The sequence below is a fragment of the Cottoperca gobio genome, chromosome 6 (assembly GCF_900634415.1).
Source record: "Cottoperca gobio chromosome 6, fCotGob3.1, whole genome shotgun sequence".
In the NCBI taxonomy this organism is placed as follows: domain Eukaryota; kingdom Metazoa; phylum Chordata; class Actinopteri; order Perciformes; family Bovichtidae; genus Cottoperca; species Cottoperca gobio.
In genome coordinates this window covers 24,743,940-24,770,917 of record NC_041360.1, presented here as the reverse complement: position 1 = coordinate 24,770,917, position 26,978 = coordinate 24,743,940, and the positions used below count along the sequence as shown (strand labels likewise).

The 26,978-nt window shown below is 42.1% G+C and overlaps 2 protein-coding genes across 10 annotated transcripts in view; one reads left to right on the top strand and one right to left on the bottom strand.

Annotated features, from left to right (window-relative positions):
• Positions 1–2,745: 2,745 nt before the first annotated feature.
• On the bottom strand, positions 2,746–26,391 carry tmtc3 (transmembrane O-mannosyltransferase targeting cadherins 3). Of its 2 annotated transcripts, none has more exons than XM_029434324.1 (14): positions 26,266–26,391; positions 25,129–25,342; positions 24,671–24,889; positions 20,324–20,423; positions 19,295–19,410; positions 18,173–18,345; positions 15,381–15,633; positions 11,607–11,755; positions 11,210–11,330; positions 10,952–11,063; positions 9,822–9,925; positions 9,513–9,682; positions 8,591–8,817; positions 2,746–6,257 (listed from the first exon to the last, which is right to left on the bottom strand). In XM_029434324.1, exons 2-14 carry the CDS (start codon positions 25,315–25,317, stop codon positions 5,380–5,382), a joined length of 2,811 nt encoding a protein of 936 aa, XP_029290184.1. In that variant the 5' UTR covers positions 25,318–25,342; positions 26,266–26,391; the 3' UTR covers positions 2,746–5,379. The 2 variants fall into 2 exon arrangements, with proteins under 2 accessions (XP_029290184.1, XP_029290183.1); XM_029434323.1 differs by lacking the exon at positions 26,266–26,391 and adding an exon at positions 26,002–26,190.
• The window catches only part of cep290 (centrosomal protein 290), a 28,759-nt gene continuing 27,909 nt past the window's right edge, over positions 26,129–26,978 (top strand). For 4 of the 8 annotated variants that reach the window (XM_029434316.1, XM_029434317.1, XM_029434315.1 and 1 more), the window contains exon 1: positions 26,129–26,882. In XM_029434316.1, the coding sequence (XP_029290176.1) occupies positions 26,769–26,882 (114 nt within the window). In that variant the 5' untranslated portion in view covers positions 26,129–26,768. The remainder of the gene's footprint in view (positions 26,883–26,978) is intronic. The other 4 variants (XM_029434322.1, XM_029434321.1, XM_029434320.1 and 1 more) reach the window with 2 other exon arrangements.

Genomic DNA, 26,978 nt, shown 5'->3' with positions numbered 1-26,978 from the left:
CTTGCCGCCTGCTGATTGAAGTGAAGCGGGTTATCCCTGAAGCGAGCTAGTTTTATGGTCCAGCATTTTATCCACTTTTACTTCCTTCTGTCTGGAAGCAAAGCGGCGACAGTGACTTTGAAAAGATGCCAGCAATTGATGATTTGATTAAGGCTCGATATTCGACAGGCACAGATTTAAAGCATCTGTTGTAGATCTTAGACACATACACCCCCCAGTTTTTAAAAAGTTGATAAATTCTACATATTTATTGTTGCTGGGGAAATTCCATCATCCACGCTCACACGTTCACATTGGAGAGCTGCTGAGGCTGCAGGTTTAATCTCAGCTGTGTTGTGTTTAGCTTCTCCTGGCCCCCACAGACATTGTTTCTGCACACAGAGATGTGTGTCATCGGCTCAAGGTGATGCAGAAAGAGATAAGATGGCAGATTGCACGCACCGCCCTCCAGAGCTTTGGGAAGCCTTATGGAAAATGAAGTATATTGCAGAAAGGACAACATAGCAGGGTTCCCCCGGAATGTATTTGAGAGGATGGATGTGTGTGTGAGTGTATCTTTAGAGTGCCGCGTGCTTTAAGTGAAGAAATATCAAAGATGAAAAACAAAGGTTGTGATAAACGACAGTGTTTTCTTGGCACGTGAATCGACACGTAAAACTGTTGCATGATGTGCAACTTCTCTGTGCACATTTCACATCTAAACAGATCCATACAAGTGTATGTCGGGATGTTTCATCCACAGCCAGCACATCTCCGAGGACATCTTTAAGTCTTCCACATTTCTTTTGTGGTTTTTTTTACCCCTCGGTATGTGCATCAAACATGCCAAACCTTTTTGGATTTTGGATTCAATAGCAAATAATAACACAATACTGTAGAATAATGGAATCATTAGAGATGAATGGCTGTCATTAAACCGCAGGACACGCAGCAGGACACGCAGCTCTGTGTCATCCATCTTCCCTGAGAACGGAGAGAAGTCTGCCTCAGTTCTTCAGAGTGTCTGTAACACATCCCATCAATCAACAGAGCCGCCTTGTTTAGCCGCAACAATGTTGTGAGTCTGCGCGCTCTACAAAGGTCTGGGGGCTCGGGGCCACCCATCTGTGAGAATCTGCTTTCCAGGTTTCCAACCAGCAGAGCAGGAAGGGGTCCATGACTACGCGAGTAAGTCATTCAGTGCTTCAAAGAAACACCTACAAACGAGTTATCTCATTAGATTTAAGTGGAAGGTATTACAAACCAATCTGTGCAGTGCAACCTGCCCATGTGCCTTTCATTGAATGCAATAGTTAACGTACTTCACATTCTGGCAATACATCCTCAGATAGTAAGCACACCGCAGATATGTGAGACTCATGAGCCCTGAAGCAGAGTATTCAGGCCAACAGTAACGCACGCCGCATTAAAGAAACATTGTGACTTATAGCTCGACAGTTAACCTCTCCTCCAGTCAGGATGACAGATCTGTCTCAGCTTATGATGCAAACAGTTCTCCCTCTGACTTCTGTGACTCCTCAGTCCCACACTGCTCACACTTCATTTACCTTTTCATAGCTTCGTATTTTCAGAATCAGAAATCCTTTATTTCATTTTTGTCCCAACACAAAGACAAAGTTTTACTTCTTCTGAACGGTACCTGTGTGTGTGTGTGTGTGTGTGTGTGTGTGTGTGTGTGTGTGTGTGTGTGTGTGTGTGTGTGTGTGTGTGTGCTGGATGCTTATATGGTGATGAGCAATAAACGCACTAGTTGCATGTAATAAATCATACATCTATATATAAGATAAAAATGACAATGAGATATAAAAGTGGCCTATAGCACTATATACTTACAGGAAGACGATTGTATCGACGACAGAATTAAAGTAATGAGATAAATACAAATATAGCACCATATACATTATGTAAAGATTATGTGCGTGTTGGAGCGGGCTCTGACAGCAGAAGGCAGAACGAGAGTGTCTTGTGTTTTGCAGTCATCTCTCAGCGGTGCAACTGAAGCCAATAAGTTATTTATTCATGCAACACAAAATGAACACTCAATGAAATGCAGTTCATTCAGGCGAAGGCTGCACTGAAGCGTTGAGGACTTTCCCAAAAAGATACAGAGAGAAAGGGCTCGTCATTTTATACTTAACATACAATCTTAAGGAACAGATTGGATGCATTGCATTCGTATTTCAATGGTTAAGCACATTAGATAGAATTGGATTATAACTTTAACGTACTTGAAGTGCAGCTCGGAGTTACCGGTCCGTCTGTAACTTCACGTTTACTCCTCTTGGTTTGTTTGCATAAAGTAAAATGTGACAGAACTACAGCTACTACTTTCCACTGAAAGAATAGACCTCAGGTGTTTAATATCCAGAGTGCTGGAGATATTGATCCATGTGTTACATATTACATACAAACTAAACTCTGCGCACCTTCATTGTATTGAAGTGGAAGCACAAATGTCAAAACTTGGCCAAATCGCATCACCTGCATAACTAGAAACCATAGAGCTGAGAGAAAATCATTTTTTATAATAAAGTTAACTGAAGCTACATCTCCGAACATTGCGACAAACGGAACATCTCTCATTTCTGGAAAGTTCCGGGGAAGATCGCCGCATTAGATGCCGTGCATTTGTAAATTACATTACATGGAAAATGTAATTGGTCAGAGAAACTAACAACAGCATACTTTTTGGTACATCGGATTTCAATTCGGAACTCAATTTGGGATTTTCAAATTGGATTGGCCCTGGGGTTGACATTCTGCAGATGCAACGTGTCCATGGTGCACGTCTCTCCCTCACTACATACACTTCTGTAGCAGACCAGCAGGAACCCTGCAGGCTTCACCGCAAACAGACAGCAGAACAATGAATTGTCATCTCACTTTATTTAATAACCGAGACCCCCCCCACCAGCACCACCACCACCACCAACAAGGGTTATTGCATAAAAAGAAACCTTAAATTGTACAAAAATCAGCCACTCTGAACAGAAAATGCTGCAAACTGGATGTGTCCTCATTCAAAGCTGTACCTACGTGTGTTGGGGTCAGACAGTTGATTGCATATGTCACACATGTTTAACACTGACGTGGCTCTGTTTAAAAAGTGGAAAACATTTATGACATGTTTCACAAGTGACGGTACACATACTGAAACTGAACAGACAAAGTAATGCACCATGAACTTCAAAGCAAACTGTATAAGCTGTAAACAAAACAGCATTTGGGGTGCATATAAACATAATAAATAACACTGGATACAAGTACACGGTAAATATATGTACATAGAATTTCAGGGCTGAACAGGGTCAATGCATAGCGAGGCTCCTTAGTACCACCACGGTACTAACTTACAGCGAACCGTCTTCTATTGCACCGAGCATCGGGTCATCGTACTGTAACAAATGATGGCAGCGTGAAGCAAAAACATTACCGTCATGGGAACCGTGAAGACGTTAACATCAGCTTGCAAAGGAAGAATAGCTTTCACTTCCTTTGCTTTGTACCGAGCGTCATTAATCAAACATTGTTGACCTTCCTCACAGCTACAAGTCGTGAGCAGACTTGACTCGAGTTCATATCGAGGCTCCTACGCCGTTAACCTCTTGTGGGGTATCCAAAGTGTTTCTTTAAAGTCAGTTATTGGGAGTTGAGAGAGTTGTTTGGGTTTTATAAAGGTCCTGAGGAAACAAGAGCGGGAGAGATTAAAGCCTTTCTCATTTCTCTTCAGGTTTTAACTTGTGTTTGAGTCTTATATGACGTAGTGACTACAGAGAGATGCAGAGTGTGTGTGTGTGTGGGGGGGGGAATATTTTGGTATCTCACGATTTAATTTAGATTTTCATTCTCGGGGTCTAGATTCAAGAGGATTCTCGATTCAAAGTCAGTTCTCGATTCCGTACGTAGGGGTGTTAACTTTAAGATCTTCAGTCTGCTGTGAGCTAATAAAGGTGTGGCAGTTTATGGCTTTAAAGCAGAGTGACGTGTGCATAAGATCATGGAGTTCGGGGCTCGATGTCAGCTGCCCGGGCTGTGCTCACGGCGGGACAAGCGGTGACCCCGACGTGCACCGCTCGCTCGACTGACAGGCTTCACATTTCGCACACACAAGGTTCATTCCCATGCAGAGAATGCACTTGTTTTTACTAAAATCATGTTTTACTGCTAAAACTTTATTACAGTAGAAATAGGCCAAAGCCTCCACTATGTAACTACATTGTGAGCAGAGCCCCGGGCCTCTCGCCACAAATATAATCCAATTCTGTGGGACACATTGTTCATCAGTACCAACATCTAGGTACTCCCTGTCTTCAATTTTTAGAAGACAAGAATCTCCCCTCTTCAAAATCCTGACAGAAGTGAATAAAAAGTCTATTATAAAACCTCCCAATGTTATTTTATTGCCAGTAAGCTAAAAATAACATCAACGCTGTGGCGCAGGATGAATGTGGAGATCTGTCTTCTGCAAATGTGCTGTGAAAACTACGCCAGTAAAGTGGAAGGAACTTGGAAACGAAGAACACATGATGAAGCCTTATGACCGTCGCAGAAAATCTGTGCTGCCTTTGCCAAACTGATGTGTTCGGGGTAGACTAAAGATGAATGTGTTCCTGCTTTTCTTAATGTGGCTGTTGTGTGTAAAGTGTGGCAGACAGTTGTGGAGATGTGAGGAGGGGGGGGGGGTGTTGTGACAAAGGGAGTGAGATAATAGTCGTTAAATGTGATCACCATTACATTTGGATGTGAAGGCAGCTGTGATGCAGTGGCAGGAAGTGCCGAGTGGGATCAATAGAAACGAGAAGACGTTGCTGCTGCGGTGGAACATAAGCGTGGCGTTGTCGGTAGTGCGGAGGGTTACTTCACTCTCTATTTTGAGCCGCAAACTCTGCAGAGATCATCCTGCCTTGAGGAAATCTGTGAGCACGTCATTTCCTTTAATTGTCCATGATACAATCATTCTGTTTTTAAAAACAATAACGCACAGGAGTGAGTCACATCTTAGTGAAAAAGAATTCCAGTGATAAACAATGCATACACATAAAAAAACAACTAATATTTATAACTGCGGCTGATCTACGACATGTGACGTCGCATTCAGATGAAGCATCTACATCTGCCATCGTTTTAAATAGAATATCCCAAATAGGCCTTGTGCTTATTGTGACAGGAGTTATTTGTGCAGATCAACATTTCCCTTCTTTACATGATTAGTGTTAAATCAACATGCTGAGTAGCCTGCAAGCAAGCGAGTAAATCAAAAGGAAGAAAATGACAAATATTGACAATATGAGTACACGCTTCTAAGGGAGGAGATGCAGTCTTATCCCGGAGCATTAAAAAGCTCTATAAAAAGTAGTCCAGCTATAAATTACAACCATGTCAATCACCACTTAATATGCGCTCAATCTCCTCTAGTCTCTTCAAGGCAGCTGCTCTTTTTGTTTCTATATCTTTAATCTCTTTAGTGGACTTACCCTTAGTCCGCTTGTCAGACTGGCTACTGTCCAAAGACTCTGATTGGTCCACGCCTACACCTCCGAGGCTTTCTGCGGAGGATTTCCTCCCATTCTTCTCATCCCCAGCCCCCTTTCCAACAATATCAGCACCTTTCCCTTCCTTCTCACCCTTAGCCACTTCCTCCCCCCCATCCTTAACTCCCTTCGGCTTTTCCTCTTTAGCCGATACGGTGGCTCCCCCTGCTGAAGTAAGCGGTTGCCCCGCCGCGCTCATAGCAGCCATCTTATTTCGTACAATACTCAAGTGACGACGCACATACTCCTCGTTTGGCGCCAGGGCCAGCGTTTCCTCCAGGCAGCGCTCCGCACGCGGCAGGTCGCGCTCCTCAAAGTAGACCACACACAAGTTGTGCTTGCCTTGGACGTTGGTTGGGTCCATGTGCAAGATTTGCTCAAAGCAGGCTTTAGCTCCATCTGTGTCCTTCTTGTGGTTCATGAGGATGTCACCCTTCAGGATTAGGCCCTTGATGTGCTCTGGGTGGTGACGCAGCAGCTCGTCCAACGCGGGCAAAGCATCCATCTCACGTTTGGACTGAGAGTAAAGCAACGCCAGGTTGAACAGGGCGCTGCGGAAGCCGGCCTGCAGACCAATGGCTTTACGCATCCACCGCTCAGCTGCTGCATTTTCATTGGCATCCATGGCCAGCATGCCGAGGTTGAAGTAACCATTGGCATCTTCGGGCTCCTCTTCCACGTAGGTCAGGAAACGACGGTTAGCCTCGGGCCAGAACTTTGGATCCCCTGCCACAGAAAGCAGAGACACAATATGAAGCGGTCATTTATTTGCATCTACATTATTTACAGACATTTAAATTCTGAGTTATGGGTAATGCAAGTAATCAACGTTACAATCAAGTCAGTGCCAAAACCTGCACTCTAAGAAAAAGTCTGTCGATGCATTTTGGAAGCGTGCCGACTGCGTCATTTCTATAATCACAAGGATGCGATTCAGAAATGTGAACGCATACAGTAGTAGAAGTAGGAATGTGAGGAATGTGGCAGCAGAAAATAAAAAGAGCGGATTATGAGACTGAACGCAGCTCCGAAAACACTCAGAAAGCTTTCCGACCGCCTGAGAAACATTTCTTGAGAGCTTGCAGTGGCGGTTAGGGTTACACAGTTTACAGTGCTGCTGCAGCTTACTGCTTACTTACTGAGGACTAACAATGGACTATACAAATAAAGAGCTTCCGGAGAAAGCAATCTCACATTGTACAGTATACGTGTTGTTTACCCACATTGAACATTGCATCTTATAAATGTATGCCCATACGTTTATAAGTCTGCAACCGCAGAGAATAATTTAAAGAATTGAATACATGCACTAAAGAAATGCTGTAATCTGCAGCATGGAGGAAGCAGTCTTTAGGAGTAGAAGCACAAAGCATGTTGCGTAATAAAAAATTAATCATTTCGGAAAAAGGCGGCACAAATCAACGGCTAATGGAAAAACAGTCACATCTGTGCTGGAATCATATCAGAGGGTGACAGAGGTCACCGATAACATTAATTAGATGCGTTTTCCTTGAAGTTTATAACCTGAACAAAGTACTCTTTGAACCCCCTTATTCATAGGTCTTCAACAGGGGGTCCGCGGAGGTACTGCAAGGGGGTCGTGAAATTGTTTGTAGATAAAGCAATTAAAAAATAAATAAAAAATACATTGCCATTCACATTCCCTCCTCCGCTGTACTTCGCGAAGGGCGGCGACACACACCTACAGTCCGCCACGTAATATGCAATTCCCAAACGGTTTAGGGACCTCAGCATGCAGAAATATTCAAAGACACCATTTCTTTAGAATTGGTGAACATGACACTTAATACTGCATGCAAAAAACGTCATACATTTTTCACATTGGATTAACCTGCAGCAGGAATGTGCCGGTAGTAAACAGTGCATGAACACTGAGGAAAGAGAAATAAATAAATAAATAAATATAACAGATGACTTGTGACTTGACAGAAACTTGGCCATGAACTTACTTCTTCCAACACAATTCTTAAGAACCTGGTTACACCCTAACATCAGGTTAAGTCTTTTGTTCGTACCAGATGGTTTGAAAACGGCCTTAATACTTTTATTGGCAACCAAACAGACGAGTGTCTGCACTTTGTCAATTGTAAAGCGTTGGCGTACGCCGTAGTTTCGCAGGCTGCTTTAAAAAAAAAAAATTAAGGATTTATTTGTGCATGATGTCCCATGATGCGCTAGTGACGATTCTCTCAGACCAGTTAGTGGTCTACAGCATAGGTCTTCAACAGACCCACCAGGGGGTCCGTGGAGGTACTGCAGGGTAGATAAAGATTTGCTTTATCTACAAATTGTTTGTAGATAAAGCAAACAAAGAATTATATATATTTTTTAATAAATCTTTTTTTCACACCCTCCCCACCCCCCGTCGCACAAAACTCCGACAGCACCCTCCCCCTCGCACAGAACTCCAACAGCACCCCCCACGTTTGGAGATTTCTGCATATTTGCATTTTTTCCGTATTTGGATGGCGAACGCTTCTTTACTGCTCAAAAACCCCCTTCTTTTCAATACACATAAGAAAGGCATACATCCTGTGAATGCCCGAGGGTTGTAGTGTAAAGTTTCATGAGCCTGTGATTATCTTAGAGCTCACAACAGCTCAGTCAGGTCTCACTACAATGGGGACTTGCATCATCACACATGAATACAATGAGGCCAATTAGACGCACAAGAGTCTTTCAAGTTGTACTCAATTTATGCAAATCAAAAACTGTTTAGGGACCCCAGCAGAAATACAATATTTTTAGAATAGGTGACACATAACACACAATACTGCATGAAAAAACTGCATGATTTTTGCCCTACACTGCATATGATTATCATAAAGCATCAGAAATCTAGAAAGTACGGCCATGCCAGTTTTTCTCTCACCAAAAGTTTGTCTCACTATGGAGCGATATTTCGCCTCCTTCCCGACAAGCTAGCATTACGTGGTTGGTGCCAATGGATTTCTTGTTTGTTTCATATATGAGCACGCTACATTCTCAAGATTTAAACTTTTCACTTCCTCATTGCAGAGCTGGCAGAACTCACTCACCAGATTCCTGCATGAGAAGTGCTGAGTTGAAGAGGGCCAGCTTGTGCCGTGGGTTTAGCTCCAGGGCGTGGTTGAAGTTCTTCAGGGCTTCTGATGGGTCCTTCATCTCTATGTTGACGATGGCCAGGTTGTACCACAGGTCAGCGTTGGCGCGGTCAAGCTCCAACGCTCGGAGGTAGGCGTCCCGGGCTTCTGTGAGCTTGTTCATCTTCAGAAGCAGCTCCCCTCTGAGACAAAAACAATTCAATAAATTAGAGGCACACAAAAAGAAAGAGTCAAAGTGTGGTAAATATGTTATTTTGCAGAAAGACCCCGTAAAATATTCAATATATATGTTATATTATATTATATCTTGCTGTATGCCAGTGTATTTTTTACTTATTGTAAGAATTTGGATTGTATTCCAGAAGGACCATTTGCTAAGAAAACAGTAAATGTTAGTTTAGTTTTAGTGTTTCAATATAAAACAAACAATGTGACATTAAGTAGTGACTAACAGCTAAACCACAACAGTTACATCAAACCTTCAATCATTCACTTAAATAGAACCACAAAAAAACATCCAACCTTCCACATTAAGTACAAATACAACACTTATCAATGAAATGTCCAGGCCGACAGTTCATGTTCATTTGAGCGACACAAACACAACCACACACGTGTCACGGTCCAATTAATCACCAACAGCACTGTATCTGCCTAATGTGCGACTATAAAAGGTCAGAATATACAAATGGACAACAATCAAGTCATTTTAGGAGAAAGACCCAACAAAGAAAACTGTTGAAAGGATATCTTTCCACAGTTGGAACAAAACGAACATTTGAAATGATTGTGATTCTTTTTCCTTTGGAAAGAACAACGATTGATAAAAAACCTGCTCAAAGATTGACATCTGATAGGTACAAGTGAAACCTCTTGCCTGCTGATGTAGGCTTGTTTGAAGTCTGGTCTCATGCTGATTGCTTGGCGGTAGAGCTGGTCGGCCTCCTCCAGCCTCGATTCGTTGGCCCGGATCAGATTGGCCAGGTTTATGTAGACGTTCAGATGGTTAGGGGCCACGCGTGTTGCATACTTCTTACCCGGAATAACCTGAGAGGTGGTCAGCAGAGAAGAAGTCGTTGATTGGAAGGGCAACCAAACAGCAGGAATAATAAGTGCAGAACAATATATGAAGAGAGAGGAGCCAAGAGGTGGTGGAAAACGTGTTTCTGTTGGAGCTTTTCGCTACCTGTGGCATGAGGGATTTGGCAACCAAGTAGGCAATTTCTGCCTCTTTGGAGTTGTTCAAGTTCTTGTAGGTTCTTCCAACATTCATGTGAGCGCCAATGTCATCTGCAGAAACATTGAATGGAGTATTAGAAGGGCAACAGAAAGTCTCTCGCCTGAACCTGCTCATTTCCAATGTATTTCAACACATTTCTCCCACTTTGCTTTGTTTTAACAATCCACAAATTAGCTATACATAATGAAAAATTAAATCTTAACGCTGTATTTAAGAGACTTTAGGTGGTAATTCTTACTTGGTTATTCTAATAGTTAACGCTTGTTTTCAAGTGTTACTTCCCTTTACTTTTGATGCACACACACACACACTTTTCCTGTCCATTTACTGTAGTTCCATTGTGACCACAGGGAAACTAGCGACTGCATTTGCAGACGCTATTAGAGCCACTGAACAATAAACAATAGCCTTTGCTGGCCTGTTTCAAGGGAGTAATCACATTATTTAGTAACATTCATAAGGGATCAAATCCTAAACTAACAGAGGGTGGAGACACAAATACTGAACATTATCCCTGCAATGTTTGGGACTGATGCAGAAACAATGCAGCCAGTGAGTACCTGGAAACTTTCACCTAAGCTTCCTCATATTTCCGTGAGAAAAATGGGTCATCTCATTTATGTAACTACACTTAGTTGTTGTATGCATTCTAATAAAAAAAACACAAAACAGGAAAACTTTACAGATAAACCAGCCAGATCCTTAAAAGGGGAGTTTGCTAAACTCAACATTGAGTTAAATCAGCTCCTTTATAATAAAAAAAAAACTAAATATAATTTTGCAGCAGAGCCAGTGTATCATGTGTTTCTGTTGTTTAGTCTACTTCCTGTATGACCACATTGCCTGCATTTATCTGGTAGTGCAGTTTATCAACAGACGATAAAATCAGGATTGTGTCACAGACATGCGTTTCTCACAAATAATAAAACTTTATTAGAGAGATTTCACAATAATCACAGTAAAGACATAATTTGACAAGCTTGGCAGATATGTTTCCATTACATGTGTGAAACCATCATTAATGAATGTGAAATTACTGCTGTGGTTTCATAAATGCCTGATTTAATGATGCTTACCTGGCTGGACGCGAGTGGCCTGGAGGAAATACTGCAGTGCCTTCACATAATGGTTTTGGTTCTCTAGAGCGTGGCCAACGTTATTCCACAACTTGGCATTGTTCTTGTTGACCTGACGTTGCAGACAATGAAATAAACACGATAATAAACTTGTTTTTGTTGTTTCTAGAAATCCATCATTGTAAAAAGATGAGTCATCTGTTTGAACACATTGTTAAAGGCTGACGTTGGGAAACAGCCGAGATACTCTGATCCTACCTTCAGGGCAGAGGTGAAGAGAGTGTATTCTGACTCCCAGTCCCAATTCCTGTTGAAGGTTTTCACTGCATGTGTAGTTAAAAGCACTCCAATTACCAACCAGGAAAACTTCTTCAAGTGTCTACAAAAGGAAAATGATACAATAAACAATAAACCGAATAATCATCATCGGCATCACAGGATGTGCAATGTCATGGCGAATTAGCACGTCATGCTACTGCTCGATACAAACGACATGATTGTAACTTAATAATGAAGTAACCCATAACATTGTAGTAACGGTTGCCTCTAGTTAAGAATTGTGCCGCGTTAGGTTATTAATATTTACCTGAGGCACAAGACTAAATAAACAAGGTTATATCTATTATAAACAGTCACATTTTAGAGAAGCACTCACCCTTTATGCGAGACAATCTTGAATCCATGTGCAACAAGGACACAAAAGCCCATACTGGGCACATAAAGTACCCGCTCCGCCACAACGAAGCCCACGGGGAAGAAGAGGTTGGACGCAGGGATGAAAGGCAGGACAATAAAGGACAGCGCCTGAAAGAGGACAGGACAAGGACAAACAATTACTCCAATCCCTATTTGACATCTTATTTCAATGCACCCAGAGTTCAGAGATGCTTGAAGGAACAATGTGTAATAGACTTGCAGTATTACAATCATAAAATGACCGTAGGACATCAGAAATTAAGGAAACGTGCTTAAACTGAAATACTGGCTCCTCAGAAAACAACGCTACTGCCAGAATGCTCTCCTTTGAAATGTCCGTTCCGGAGAGGAACGTCTGTTTTTATTTTTTGGCCCGTTTGTTTCATATCTGGCAACATGATGTTTCAAACTGGCACGCAAACACAGCATGCTGCAGACATTGACGCAAGCAAATAAACTGGATCAACGGAGATAACGTGGATAACGTGGATCCCACACAGGCTAAAAAGCCTCGGCATGACCAGAGACGTTGTACAACACGACTAAATATTGGAGATAAACTAAAGATGGAGACAGCTTACAGCCCAGGTGGATTTTAAGAAGGATAAGTTGAATAACTTCGTCCTAACACACACTAACTGCTAGTAATCACACCTGGTGGCAGACGAGCCTTTGCCGTTTACTACCTCGGCGACACGGGAGGCCGCCGTTCATCTGCACACACTGCGATGACACAGACTGTTGACAATCAGCAGTGAACTCCAACTTCAGAAAGTATTTTCGGAGCTTTTGTTTTAGAGTTATAAAAACATCTACATGAGCTGGTTTATCATTTGCAAACAATGAACACGTGTATACATTTGTTGTCGATTGTTATTTTCAAAGTATAATGTTGCTCTCGTCTTTTCGCTCCCATCGGTTTATTGTCCTCAATCTGGCAATCTGTGCGAGCTTTGAATCTGGGGGCGGGGGGGGGGGGGGGGGGGGGGGGGAGACAATGCACTTCAATGTTTTGAATTTGGCCTAAACGCTCGCTGTCAGTCCTGCATACTGTTCCTTTATACATGTGTAACAAATACAATCTCTGGTTACAGCTGTTCTTTCTGATATAATGGTTGATGAGTAGACTAAATATATATGTGTGAGTGAGTGAGTGAGAGAGTGAGAGAGTGAGAAAGAGAGAGTGAGTGAGACAGACACAGAGACAGAGAGAGAGTGAGTGAGGGAGAGTGAGTGAGAGAGAGACAGAGACAGAGAGTGAGTGAGTGAGTGAGAGTGAGTGAGAGAGACAGAGAGAGAGAGAGAGAGAGACAGAGACAGAGAGTGAGTGAGTGAAAGACAGAGAGAGAGAGTGAGTGAGTGAGAGACAGAGAGAGAGAGAGACAGAGAGAGTGAGTGAGTGAGTGAGTGAGTGAGTGAGTGAGAGAGAGTGAGTGAGAAAGAGAGAATGAGTGAGAGAGAGACAGAGAGAGAGAGAGTGAGTGAGACAGAGAGAGAGACAGAGACAGAGAGAGAGAGAGAGAGAGAGAGAGAGAGAGTGAGTGAGTGAGTGAGACAGAGTGTGAGAGAGAGAGAGAGAGAGAGAGAGAGACAGAGAGAGAGAGAGAGAGAGAGAGTGAGTGAGACAGAGTGTGAGTGAGTGAGTGAGTGAGAGACAGAGACAGAGAGAGTGTGAGAGAGAGAGAGAGAGAGAGACAGAGACAGAGAGAGAGAGAGAGAGAGAGAGAGGGAGAGAGCGAGCGAGCGAGCGAGAGTGTGCGTAGCAGCGTAGAATACAGCAGTCTACAGCTGATTATAGATTAAGAGAGGAGGAGGCTGGTGGGGACAACGAGAGGCACCTTTCTCGGAACACACCAATCGTCATCTTCATTTTGATCTCAACTGTTGAGTTTCGTGATTGCATCGTGCACGGCTTCGGCGCTATCTAGATGACAAAATCTGTCAACAGACAGGCAAACACTTGGCAAAGTACTCAAGACACACACGTGTGAAAGAGTCAAAACAATACCAGCGTTGCTGTTGTGGCTGGTGATCAGTTAGTTGTAACCCGAGTGCACAGACATCAGCCACTCAAATTAAGAAACGGCACATCAGAGCAGGACTCCTCAAAAGGTCAACCGTCTAAAGGATTTAATGCGCCTCACGCTCCATGTGAGGCAGCTGGCAGCCTTGCACTAAAGAGAAGTAGGTTGACGTGGTAGGATATTGTTACGCAACATATTCCAAATGCTCTTAGAAAACCAGAGTAAACATCGCAAAGGCCATAATTCAGTTTATGCTGTGTTGATTTGTTGTCCCCTTTTCTAAACTGAAGCTAAAAGCAATACTGCGAGGACTGACCTTCAGTAAGACAGCCGTGGGCCTGTTGCACAACAGACGCCAATTAGTTTCTGTGTGCCACAATGAACAATCACTAATGTTTTGTTTCTCTTCAGCTGACCCCGTTTCTGTCACTTTATTTACACAGTTTGCCAAATGTAAAAGATAAATCTCATTAGAACAGGCATGTTCTGCAATCCTGATTTTGTCTCAATCAGTGATTCAACACTGTAGCGTAGATAACATCGCAAGGGTCACGTTAACAATACAAACCAGACTGTTAAGAACAAAGGTGGGAACCTTAACAACGGCACTTAAAGACAAACTGTAGTAATAACATTCGTCTCAAGCAAGTAAGGGTTCATTTTAGCATCGGCTAAAAACTCAATACTGTTTTCAGCCACGGTGAACATGAGGAACCACTTAGGCTGAGGCTTTTGGTTAAGCCCGTGTCTTGCCCTCTTTTTACAACCAATGAACAGTTCAAAGTGAATTATACTCGCGTTAGTAAAAGAGAGAACAAGTTCCAAAGGAATGCACAATACTAAAATGATTTTAATTAATTAAGATTGTTTTTTGAGACACTTTAAATGTGTTTTAATGTGGTGTTGTTCATGAACCATATACAAGTTGTTACCATACATATTACAGTGGGAACATTTCTCACTCTAAGTGGATGATTTGTTTGTTTGATCTAACATTTATTACATGAATATAAAAGTCATAATTAGAGAGCTTTTTTTTTGGCTTGCTGCCAATTCTTCTGCCTTCTCCCTCACAAAGGGCTCACTGAGGCTGAGCTGGTTTTTTGCCGGCTCCGTGTCCCTGCAGCGCAGGCTAGTGCATGCAGATGAACGGCGGCTCTTTTTTGGAGCTCCCTCGCTCACCGCGGAGCTCTGGTCGCTCGTGGCATGGAGGGAGGCCGGCGCCCGTACATCTGCAGTGGCACAGAGCCGGTTGAGCATCGACAGAGTTGCACTTAAAGGGGGCTTTAAATGACCAGTTAATATAAATCTATTTGAAGAGAACGACAGGTGTTTCCTCTGTTCCTTTTCTGCAGACTACACAAGGTAGCCTGAGGAACGCCACGTTTTGCTGATGCATCTCATTAGCACGTTGTTGGCAGTTTGTCATAAACTTTGAGGAGAGAAAATTACTTTCTTCATGAGTTCAATGTGCATTCGGCACCAGTCTCAGGTTGCCAGACGGAGAGCAGATGCCGTACCGCGAGGCATAGTATAAAGGGAATAAATAAATATCCGTTTCATGTTGTCATGTATGAAAAGAGCAAAAGATTAGACACTGTAAGTGGACTACTTGGTTACAATAAGCAAGTTAATTTCCATGCATACTGCATTTGTATAGAATTGATAGGTTAAATGCATTTGAAAGATCTAGTCAAACTTCCTCTTACCATGATGACAGTCTTGGCAGAGCTGTGTCTGTAGCGCAGGCTGTGGTAAGCTAGCAGGCCCAGAAAAGTGTAGAACACCAGGGTGGCCAGGTTACGGAGGTCTAGGAGTGACTCCACCAGAGGAATGGTGCCCATAGTCCAGTCGCAGCAGAGTTCAGAGGGATTGAGCAGAAGCCATGCGTTCACAGGAAGTAGGTAGTTGAAAGTCACTTGTCTTGTGGGAGTGGGGCTGACTGCTGCCGGGTTATCAAATCTACAAGAGAGGACACAGAAGGAAGGTTGACCAATAAAAGCATGAGATGGGTATAGCAGGAGAGGGTAAAACATGTGTAATATGGTATACATGCATGATTTCTGTGAAGAAAAAGACCTTTTAATTTAACTTTCGTTCCACTAAGGGGAGAGACAGACAAGGCTGGGTCTACAAGGGTCTTTTCTGAATCGTCAACACTGAATGCCACATCACCTCAGGCACATGGAGATTTCCACCTTGTGAGCGGAGGGATCTGGTGGGGCTATAAACTGAGCATGCCTGAACATAGCACTAAGGGAAATGTCAGGGGTCAGAAAAAAAAGCATTAGGCTCCATTATCTGGTGACGGTGATGTTGTTGATGGCAGATTTCAAGGGACATTTTGCAGTAATTTGTTATGACACTTAGTCATGGACCAAATTGCTGGACAGGTGGAAAATCTGACCACAATGTGGCATCACACGAAAGATGAGGCGGTTTCAAATACCACTAGAGTTGCCAGATGTACGATAATTTTTCCCTCTGTAGGAGCTATAATGCCAAATGTGCCATAATGTACAATACTTTGACCTGTAATTTTGTGTTGCTCACAATTATTTTAGTCTGCGTCGCCTCATTTTAATTCATTTCTGGATAGAAAAATACGGATCCTTCGTCTGTTTATGCAGCTCTTCTCATGTGAACTCTTTCCAGCCAACAACGCTTGTTCGAGGCTTTTGTGTTGATAAGTGTGAATCGTAAGCACGGCTGTTGTTCCCTCTTAATTTAATTAGCTTAGCTGAAAAATGTGTCAGAGTGATGGATGTATGTACATAATCTTCCTTTGCCAGTAGCCGTTGTATTTTACCCTACAACAGTGTGAGATGAACAGAAAACCAGCCAATCCACCAGTGCTCCTCTGTGGTCCCATGTCCCGAGTTGTGAAGTCTTTCTTTCGACTTTGGTGTGTTCACGAGCTTTAATGTGGAAACAACATGGACACTACGAAGATGTGTTGTATTTGAATGCTCAGAGCGTTTTAAAGCTGTCTCCAAGTGGATGGAGACAGCTTTTTGGACAATTCTTCCTTGGCCCATACTAAAACCTTCCACCAAGTTTCATAACTAATTGGGTCAGTATTTCTTTCTGTAATCATGCTGACAGACAGACAAACCAAGTTGAGCACATAACTTCTTTGGCGGTGGTACATGTGCAACCCATCTGGTGAAGCCTCTAACGAAGAACATCTGAATGAAGGCAGTGTGTATCCGACAGTCACAATGGAGATGTTTTGTCTTCACAACTTCCTGCGACATTCCCATATCCTCGTGATCTCTCTCTCTCTTTGGTGTTTAAGGGTAAGCACCTCCAGCCTCTGTATCTAAACTGCTCTGGGACAGCAGGTGGTCCGAACTTGTTTAAGAGGACCATTTCTTTTCTAGCTAAATCACTGGGATGGTGGTGATCTAAATATGCGGTGTTGTTATGGCTGGAGACGTCTTTAGGATTACTGCTAGAGGATTAGCCCATCTTGGCTAACTGTGTGGAATTTTATCTTAGCGATCAAATGCCACCAGGAGGAGTCTGTGTGGAATCCTGTACAGACAATTTCCAAATACTTTAGACTTAATCAACACATATTCCACTACACCTTGGGGGAAAGTGTTCTCACTGGTGTCATAAATCTAATCTAATTTTAGATTAAGTAAAAAATAGTTGACACATGCCACCTTTGCAGTTATAGGTAAATGCAGTGTAAATACAACAGCAAATGTCTTAACACAGTAGTTGAGTAGGACAAGGACATTTTTAAATCTTGCCACCATGTGTTAAGCAGAAGTTTAGACCTCTGACAGTTTGAGTTTAAGATGGGTAATTGTTTAATTGTGTAAAGGTTTTAAGCTACTGGATGCCTGAATTTCCCTCGGGATAAATAAAGTATCTATCAATCAATCTCTCTGTTATCTCCACCAACACCATAAATATCATATTATAGCATACGTGTCCCATGAATCTGCCTTACATGGATATCAGCATGTTTTAAGGGGGTTCAGAATACGGTATACGCTAAGGTGCTCATAATTTAGTGGAAGGCATTTGCGGAACACAAAGATAAAACACACAAGCGTCATGCGAGTCATGTAGGAGGATGACAGGAATACTTTTAGTTGGTTTCAGGTTTCTGTAGCCTTTTAAAAACTTTTCAACTTCAATCAAATAAAAAGACATTATGTAAACTATTACATCATCCGAAATAAATAAAGAACCAGAGTAGTGTAATGTGTTTATATAATGCTGCAACGCATTAACATTAAAATCATGACTGTATCCCACTGCTCACAGATACAGCAGCCGCAGAGCTGGACTTCTTTTTAAAACTGACCGAACATAAACATTTAATTGCAACGCACTAAAAACAAATACAAAATGTCCTGAAAATTATCTCATCACGCTGTTCGCAGCAATAAAAATGACAGTGAAAAGTTAAGCTTTTAGTGCATTTGATTATCAGGGAGCAATAGTTTAAAAAAGGTGCTGCTGATGGGGTAATGCTGCCTACCTGGTGAAGACAGGAAGCTGGGACTGGATGACTTGGACCCTGATGATGACGAGCAGCAGGGTGCTGATGATGAGGACAATGAGCTTCAGCAGAGTTTGCAGGACAGCGTAGGGGAACCCGTCTTTACCCTGCAAGACTTGCCGCAGTGTGTCCAACAGCATGGGCAAGGTAAACTGAGAGAATAGCAACAGGAGAAACACAGGAAGGGATGAGTCAGCTGAACATTGTTGTGTAAAGGGTTCCTACACACTTTCAGATTTCCAGCAGCTCTATAGCTCTATCTGTCAGTGGGTCAACAGAAATGTCCCCACCCTTTGGCGGCCACAGCTTTTGCCCAAGCATGTTGACCTTTGGCATTGAGGTCAAGTGTTTGTGAGGTCGTGGGTGAGAGAAAGCATTGACCCGTGGATGCATGCGCGAACATAAATCAATTGCGAATTCACACGTGTTATACTTTAAATGACTATTCCATTGTGATTTAGGTATTTGATGCAAAACATATTTAATATATATATTTATTTGTTTAGTGCTGGATTAGTTTGTTGTCATTGACTCTGACCTACATTAGAAACATGACTAAAGTGTCCCATCATTTATGGAACATTGGCAGATGAGGACACTTTCTCTGGCAGACAGCAGGCTGGACTGCTGTAGCGCTCTTCCATCTGCGGTGACTAAGAAAGCTATTGGTCAGTCAAAGCTCGTAAAAGAACACAGCAGCAATTGTTCTGATGAGAACCAGAGCATGAAGTGACGGAGAACCCACGGTACTGAAATCTTGAAAACTATTTTTATTGGTTTTCAGATCACTGAATGGCCAGTCTCATCGGTCTGACGTGGTTAAGACGTACGTGACTGCTCTTAGATCCTTTAACTCCAACCTCTTGATTGTTCCTGAGGTCAGAACTGAAAGGTCACTGAAGAGGCAACTTGTGGAGCATTCTGCATCAAGGACTTAGTCTTAAGAACGTGAACAGTGATATATAAATAGTTATTGTTATTATTAATCTAATTATCTGTATCTAATAACTACCTTTCAATGTATGCTTAAAACGAACTCTGGCAGCCTCGCTCTGATGTAGCAGGTGTGACCAATAGGAACAAAGAGTGAAAGAGCCTTACCCCTTGTGCCACAAACACTTCATAGACACAGCAGATGCCGACAACAGTGATTCCCTGCTCCTTACAAAGTGTTGCTGCAGCCACTAGAACAACAGTCAGAGCGATGGGAGCCCAAACTGAAAAAAGAAGGAAGAATAAACACAAATATCAGACAACCTATACACGACTGTTCACAAAATCACTGATGCTCGGTACCAATGATGTTCTGCTGCAGAGCCCTCCTGTCCTGAGCCGGGCACATCCCATGCCAGTTTGTAATGTTTCCAATCAGGAGGCTTTGTATTGCTCCTCTGGCTTTTAGAGATATACGATGAGCATGCCAGGCTGTTTGTGCTGCTGATTCCAGGAACTTAAAACTTAACTTGGTCTACATCAGCTCCATTGATGTAGAAAGGCCTGGGTGTTCTCATTTATTATAGATGGTTAATGCATGTTGCACATGTAGAAGAAATAAAAATGGCACAGATGTGTTGCTGCATAGATATTAATCCTCAGGGTGCAATTATAGAAACACACCCACAGGTGTATTTAATGACGGCAACACACCACTGTCTAACGATTAGATACGTTCAAGTGATTAGAGAATCACCAACAAACACGGCAAATACAGGTGCGTCCAATGATGAACTCCAACAATGGAAATATAATTACAGTAGAACTATGTATTGTATTTTATTAATGCCATAGGACATCCTATTATAATTAACCAAACAACCAAGCACACCGTGGCCCTGACCATGTTTTGAGCCTATCCTCCACTTCCTGTTGCCAAATCCCAAACCATTGAAGGTGGACTATAACTGCTCATTAACGCATCGGGAGGATTTTAACATTGCCAGAAGGATTCCAGGTTACTGAATCACTTGTTATTGTTGCACGTGAGAATTTTGTGTTTGGTCTTCTGTTTTGAATGTTTGCAACAATGTCCTAATGAAAGGGCACATGGAAATAAAAGCTTTAATGACATGAAGCCAGTACATCTTGTCCATGAGACATCATTCAGTGAGAGATGAGTGCGGTTAGACTTACCAATAGAGTGGTCTGTCCCTGTTGATCTGGTGTAGGCCAGGAAAGCAGCCAGGAGAAAGATTGAGGAAAGAAGCTCAGCTCTGCCGACCACACCTGTGACCTGATGATATAAAGTGACAACAGTCAGTACTGCAGCCCATCCAAACTGACTTGTTTGTTTTAAGTGCAGATAAAACTAATAACTGATCAATTAAGGCTAGGCAATCATTTGATACGACAATTTATCGTCTTTCATACATCGAGATACACAATTATGCCGTCTAAATTGATAATAACGAGCATGTACCAACTGAAATTTGTCAGACGATTCGATTAAATGAGAAGAATTTTCAGACTTTTTCATTTGTCAAGTATTTAATTCAAAGAGGAGAATCCAGACAATAGGCTTCAGCATTTAGTTATTTCATATAGACTATTTCTTTACTCAATAACTAGAAAAACGTGCTTTATTGTGATGTATATCGGTAAAATGGTGCCCGTTCAAATCATATAGGATATAATACAGAAAACGTTCCCGATTAGAAGAGAAGACTTTTTGATAAAGTACATTTTCCCTTAGGATATTAAAAGCTGGTCTGGAAAACAGTCAAGTTCAAGGTTCAGATATTCAGTCTGGTTACGACGGGGGGGGGGGGGGGGGGGGATTATAGGACCAGCCACACCCTTCACTCCACAAGACATATTTGAGCGGTCTACTTTCAGTCAGGCCAAAGGGATTGTGTCTGAGTCTTCTGATCTTTTGATGCAGCAATTTCCCTACATCCAAGACAGTTCTCTCCAATGAGAGACAATTAAGTTACCTTTGTCAAGGAAATGTATCGTAGAGTCTCCGGGTTATACTTTGTCTCTATAAACGTGTTGTTTGGCCTTACAGTGACTGACCCTGTGTTTCCTCCACGGTCGTAATACATGTCTGATGTCCCCGTCTGATAGCATTTCACAGACAGTAGGGTGCCAATGTGACCTTTAGCAGACGGATGTTACCGGTCGTAATAAACATGTCTGATATCTCTGTGCCTTTGTTCCCATTTAGCCCAAGCAATTCTACTGTATATATGATGCGTTTCTGTCCTTTCAGCTGAAACTGATGAATTCTGTTGATTTTTTCGACTCTTTATTAAATAACACCAAAGACAACTTTGCTCTCACTTCTAATTTCTTACCAGAAGGTGATCCATTTTGGAATTACCATCACAACCTTTACCTCCATTTTGCCACAGGCACTCAGGAGTAAAAAGTGTCAGAGTTTCAAAGCCGAAGATAAGCATTTCTCCACAGGGTTCAATAACCACCACAGGTAAATCCTCAAATACACCTCAAGTGAAGAGAACGCTCTGTTCTAATCTCTTTGAGAACATAACACACGTCTACAACTGGCAGGAACCAGAGTCCACGTTATAGGAGACCATCGGAAACTAAACATTTGGGGAGACTGATCTTCCCGACACGCTGGCTGCCAATGATTAAAAATCCCATCTCTGCGTTTTATAGTTTTAATTTGCAAGAAAACACCATAGTTGTGGTGGACACATCCAACGTGTTCCAAAAGGGGAACACAAGTGTCCAAAGGTCATCAAAACACGATAAATGGTGATCAGGAAAAAGTAAGACTTCCCCTATCAACAGGTGAAATCATTACATATACCGCCAACACCCAATTACCCTATGTGATGCAAACAATAACACATACTGTATCGGGCTCCCACACACGTTGAAGCCCTAGAATCCAGCTGTGAAAACAGGTCTAGTCAAGTAAATCTCAACGGATTACAAGCAGATATACTGTATATCTCCGTAAATCTGTCATTTGTGTAAATGATGACTGCCCTCGTGTGGAAGAAACAACATTCCACCATAACCCAAAGGCCTGAGCTCTTACAAACAGACATATCCTAAAACCACACCTAAGGTCCCACAAAAGAAGAAGTCTGTTGTGTCTAGTGTCCATGGAACACACGAAGAGGATTACAACTTCATAGAGATAGGTATAAACCTCTAGATTCAAACAAGGCTCAACCAGGATCTAATACCTACACTTACTTCATCAGGCGGCCACAGTAATGCATTGGCTCTCTTGATAAGGTGGCCAAACTTCTTACACAGGGGCCATTTTGCTACAAGGACACCAAGTAAACACGCATGCCCCTGTGCTACATTCACCGTTTCAGTTTGATTGCACTGGTTGCTGTTGAACATAGTGAAGAACTGCAGGATCTAAATCTAGAGAAACTTTATGCTTTCACTCGTTACAGTTATAATACACTCATTTGCTCACGTAATTCTATAAAAAGTCAGGGGAAGAAAGATTCACAAGTAACAAGGACATCTAAGGAACATGCTATGCATCCTATGCATCTGCATACAGCTTTATAATTGTCTCGTCAGTCCATCAAATGTAATCCAACAGAATGGGAGAAAGGCTGAGCATAGTTTGGGTTTGTTAATTTGGCCGAATTACTCCGACTACAAATCCCCTCTGTGTGTGTGCGTCTGTACAGTGTCGGGGGTGCAGCTCGTCAGTGGGTGCTTTCCCCCTAATGCTATTTTAGAGCCTTAATATACTGTTGGGGAATTAGAACACTAAGCAATTTGTATTTGAAGATACTAAAAACAACTGAATCTCCATTGAAAAAGAAAGATAACAAAAAAACACACTGAGAAAGACATAGGGGGACACACAGGGACTCTTTGTACACACTTATCATGAAGGGACCTTCAGTGCTTGGAGCATAACTCAAAAACAAATGATCCGTTCAGAGAGAGATTCCAGACGGCGATAACATGAAGGGCATTTGCTGGACTAACTCTAAGGGCTCATTTGTGAGGCAAATTGTTTCCATTCAAGAAGTCTGAGAGACTCTGCATAGATTAGAGAACACCATGAGGAAGATTGGCGCAGTGGTGCATGCTGTGTAACAGTAGCACTCCACCCCAAGAAGCAGAATGTTTCCTTTGTTTTTCTACTCTGGTCAAGGCCTGTCTGGTCATCAGTTCAGCCATGTTGAATAGGATGAATTACAAGTCCTAATTGGGGAAGAGGCCTTTCAGACAGAGCCTATAGAAGAGGATGAGATCAAGTTCAAAATGATAAACAATAAGCATGCGGTTTTTGGTTTCCGACTTCAATAAACGTTGCGGTCCCGATAACATTCATGTTTTACGGCTGCAACAACGAACGTTAAATTTCCCAAATAATCTTTTAAGTTTGAAAGAATAAGTAATAAATACAGAAATAAATGTGTCCATAGACAGAAGAAGCACTGATATCCATTTCTACCCATTATAAGTGTTTTGAAAGCATAATAGAGCACAACGGGAGCAAGTGTCTTGGATAAGACATGGTCGCACTCAGAGCAGGCCATAAGGGGCAGGATCTATTAATATGCTATATGGGCAGTTTTTTAACTTCCTGTTCACGGTCACATTCAATGTGGTTTTGATGTGTCTTCTTTGTTGGTGGAAACTCTTTAGTATACATACTGTGGAGAAACCACACACCCAGAAAGAAAGGGCCATGAATACAGCCACCTGGTGTTGCCAAATGGCAAAACTGAGGAAGTGAGTGACTAAGACGCCCCACCCGAGCTGATGGGCATGTTTGGGCAACGCTGAGGTGTTGATGTTATAGAAGTTTTGCAAGCAGCAGATGAGTGATTTTCTAAACTCCCTCCCACGATCAGAGAAGACATGTACAGCATGTCCATATAAACATGGCTTATACGCTTTAGCTTCTTTTACACCTCAAAACTATGTTTGCTCTTTCTGTTAAGAATTGATTTTGTTTAATGTCGTGGAAGGTTAAAGTCAAACAGCAGAACGGTGCACTGGTACTTGTTTGTGTGGATAATGGCACTGCAACACCACCCGTCTGCCGCTTACAATGTACTTATGACTTCACTGCTTCAGCATTTTGTCCAACATTCCCACTGGGCCTGTCCAGTGTGCAGGAGCATCACCTGGGGAAGGAGCTTCAATTTAGAAGTTTAACCCTAACCCAAAATGGGCACTTCAACTGTTTCTTCTCCACTCAGTGGTGACCTCATGCTGCATTGGGGACGGCTGAAAAGTCCAACCAATAAACATCACAAATTAATTTATTCTCATAACTAATAGCTCATTACTTTGCACTTAAAATTGATCTGTCACTGTTTCAACACATTAAGGAAGAAGGATTATGTTACCATGTCAAATGGTCGAATACATTTTAAAATGAGCATAGAAACAACCAAAGTCCAGTGCATCAGATTGACACAGCCAGTCACCTTCTTTCAGTTTTGTTATTGAATGCATGTGAAGTTATGTTCTCCCATAACATACTGCCATAACAACCAGTAAATGTACACTTACAGCTTCAGTGTGGATGGGGTGCACAGCAAACAGCAACGCTGCCACCAAGCTGGAAGTGTTGTCCAGGAACAATCGGCACACTCGCAGGAAAAGCACACATACTACGCCGTGTAAAACCACATTGAGCAGATGGTAGGAAGCTGCGGTCAGCTCACTGAAGAGGTAATTCAGTCGAAACGTAAGTACGGTCAAGGGTCGGTAGGATTTATGGCTCCGCTCCTGTATTAGGACATACACAATATTCAGATCAGTTGACGGATTGAGACATTAAAAGGGTGACAAATGTTTTGAGGAATCTTTAAATAAACCATTATAGTCAAGTTAATCTGAGAAGGTTGCAAATGCATTCCCTTAAATTAAACTGGACTAATTGACCTATATAAAACTGCTAATACACCACCCCAATGTAAATGCTTAAGACATGCCATTTCAGAGGTGTGCCATGGACCATGACTTACCTCAGCCATGGGAGTTCCCCAGAAGTCATTGAGGAATAGGTTGCGGATAGGGGTTGCTGGCCGTAGGTCCTTGTTGTCAAGGATTGCTGAGACATCATCAAACACAAAGCCACACGACAGACTGTTCCAGTAACATCCCACCACCAGTCCAGTCAAAAGTAAAATCTCCTTCCATGACACCACAGCCATGGCTAACCAAAGCCGTCATTGATCACTGTACAGGAAAACAAAAAGGTTTGACATGCATTGAAATTAACTGACACATGTAAAACAGGTACCTTGACATGTAGATTTCGAATAGGACTAACATTTTCAAAGCAACCATCACCAGCAATCATGCCAACAATGCAGCTCACCAAATGACTTGGAAGAGCAAGTTTATAAAACAACCTCATACAGTATGCACGTTACAGTAAGTAACAACCATGTTTCAGTTATTTTACTGTTGCTACCTTGTAAAATCATCACCAACTTTTACCACCCTTAAAAGCTGCCATCCTGTTTTGAAAAAAATCCATTAGTCAAGCAACCGGTACAGTAACAGCTGGCTGCAAAAGCAATGGAGGGTGGACCTTAACAGCCATCTAAAACCATTGCTAGCTAATATTACCCTCTTTAAATAGCTATATAATGACAGGCCTTGGTTAAACGAATATAACGAAATTGCTATCACTCGAACACTGTAATATAAAAGTACATAAAAAACTTAAATAACATGCTTTGACAATTTCAAACTGGCTGCTGCAACATACCGTTAGCTAACGATGAAACAGATTTAGCAACTAGCTTAAGCTAACTATGTTGATACCAGCCTTTGAGACGGATAAAGTGGACGCAGATTAATGTTAAGTCTTTCTTAAATGTCCGACCTACCGTGTCTATAAAAGGACAGACGGTGACTGCATGTATGATATCAAAAACGTTAGAAGTGTTACTAGTTGCACACATACGGAGAGCACAATTTAGCAAGCGACATTCCACTTGTGAAAGCTAGCTTCCACACAGCTCCACTATCACTTCCGGTGCAGAGGTGACCGCGCAAGTTAAACGTTAGCGAAGATAGACTCAGTGCTTTTTGACCAATACCAAGTGACTTATAAGTACTTTGTACTAATGTTATATCCGTCATTTCTCTACCGTTTGGTTAAGTTCCATACAAGGGTCCACCCTTCGCTTTTAAACTTAGCAGTTTTATTTTCTTGTGGACTAACGTTAGCTTAATTAGCTAACGAAGTAACCGTTGGTGTTGCCAGCGGTAACCTAGCAGCCGAAGCATCACATCATGGAAACTTCAGGATGGCTGTTGACTGTCATTTTAACACACCTGTATATTTAACGTATATTAATAGGCGATGTTAAATAACAACATACATTAGGTTCAAACGTTTAACTTTTTAAAACAAATCGATTAGCTAGCTAATTCACCAACACGAGTGGAGTTGTTTGGTGTAGTTTGTGAATTAACGTACCTAAAAATCCTCACAAATATAGTTAGCTGTTAACTAAACTAAGTGTAATGCAGCGTTTATAAGAAAGGCTAATTTCGAGGAGCAGAGCAATGTTCAGCCATATCTTTCTAACTCCAGTGAGCTAGCTAACCAGCTAACACTCACAGTGTGTAGCTAACAGTTAGTTTAGCTATGGCCAAGATGCCTGCTGCTCTGCAGTGGGATAAAGTGACGAGCATTGACCCAGAGAGCCTCCTTGAATGTGAAAAAGACCAAGTGGACGAGGTCTTCGACATGCTCGTTTTGGTAATTTTCAACACTTCACACCAGTATTAATGCATTTACACTTCACATGTCTGCTGCCCATCCACCATAGCATCTCTGATATGAAGTGGAGTACAG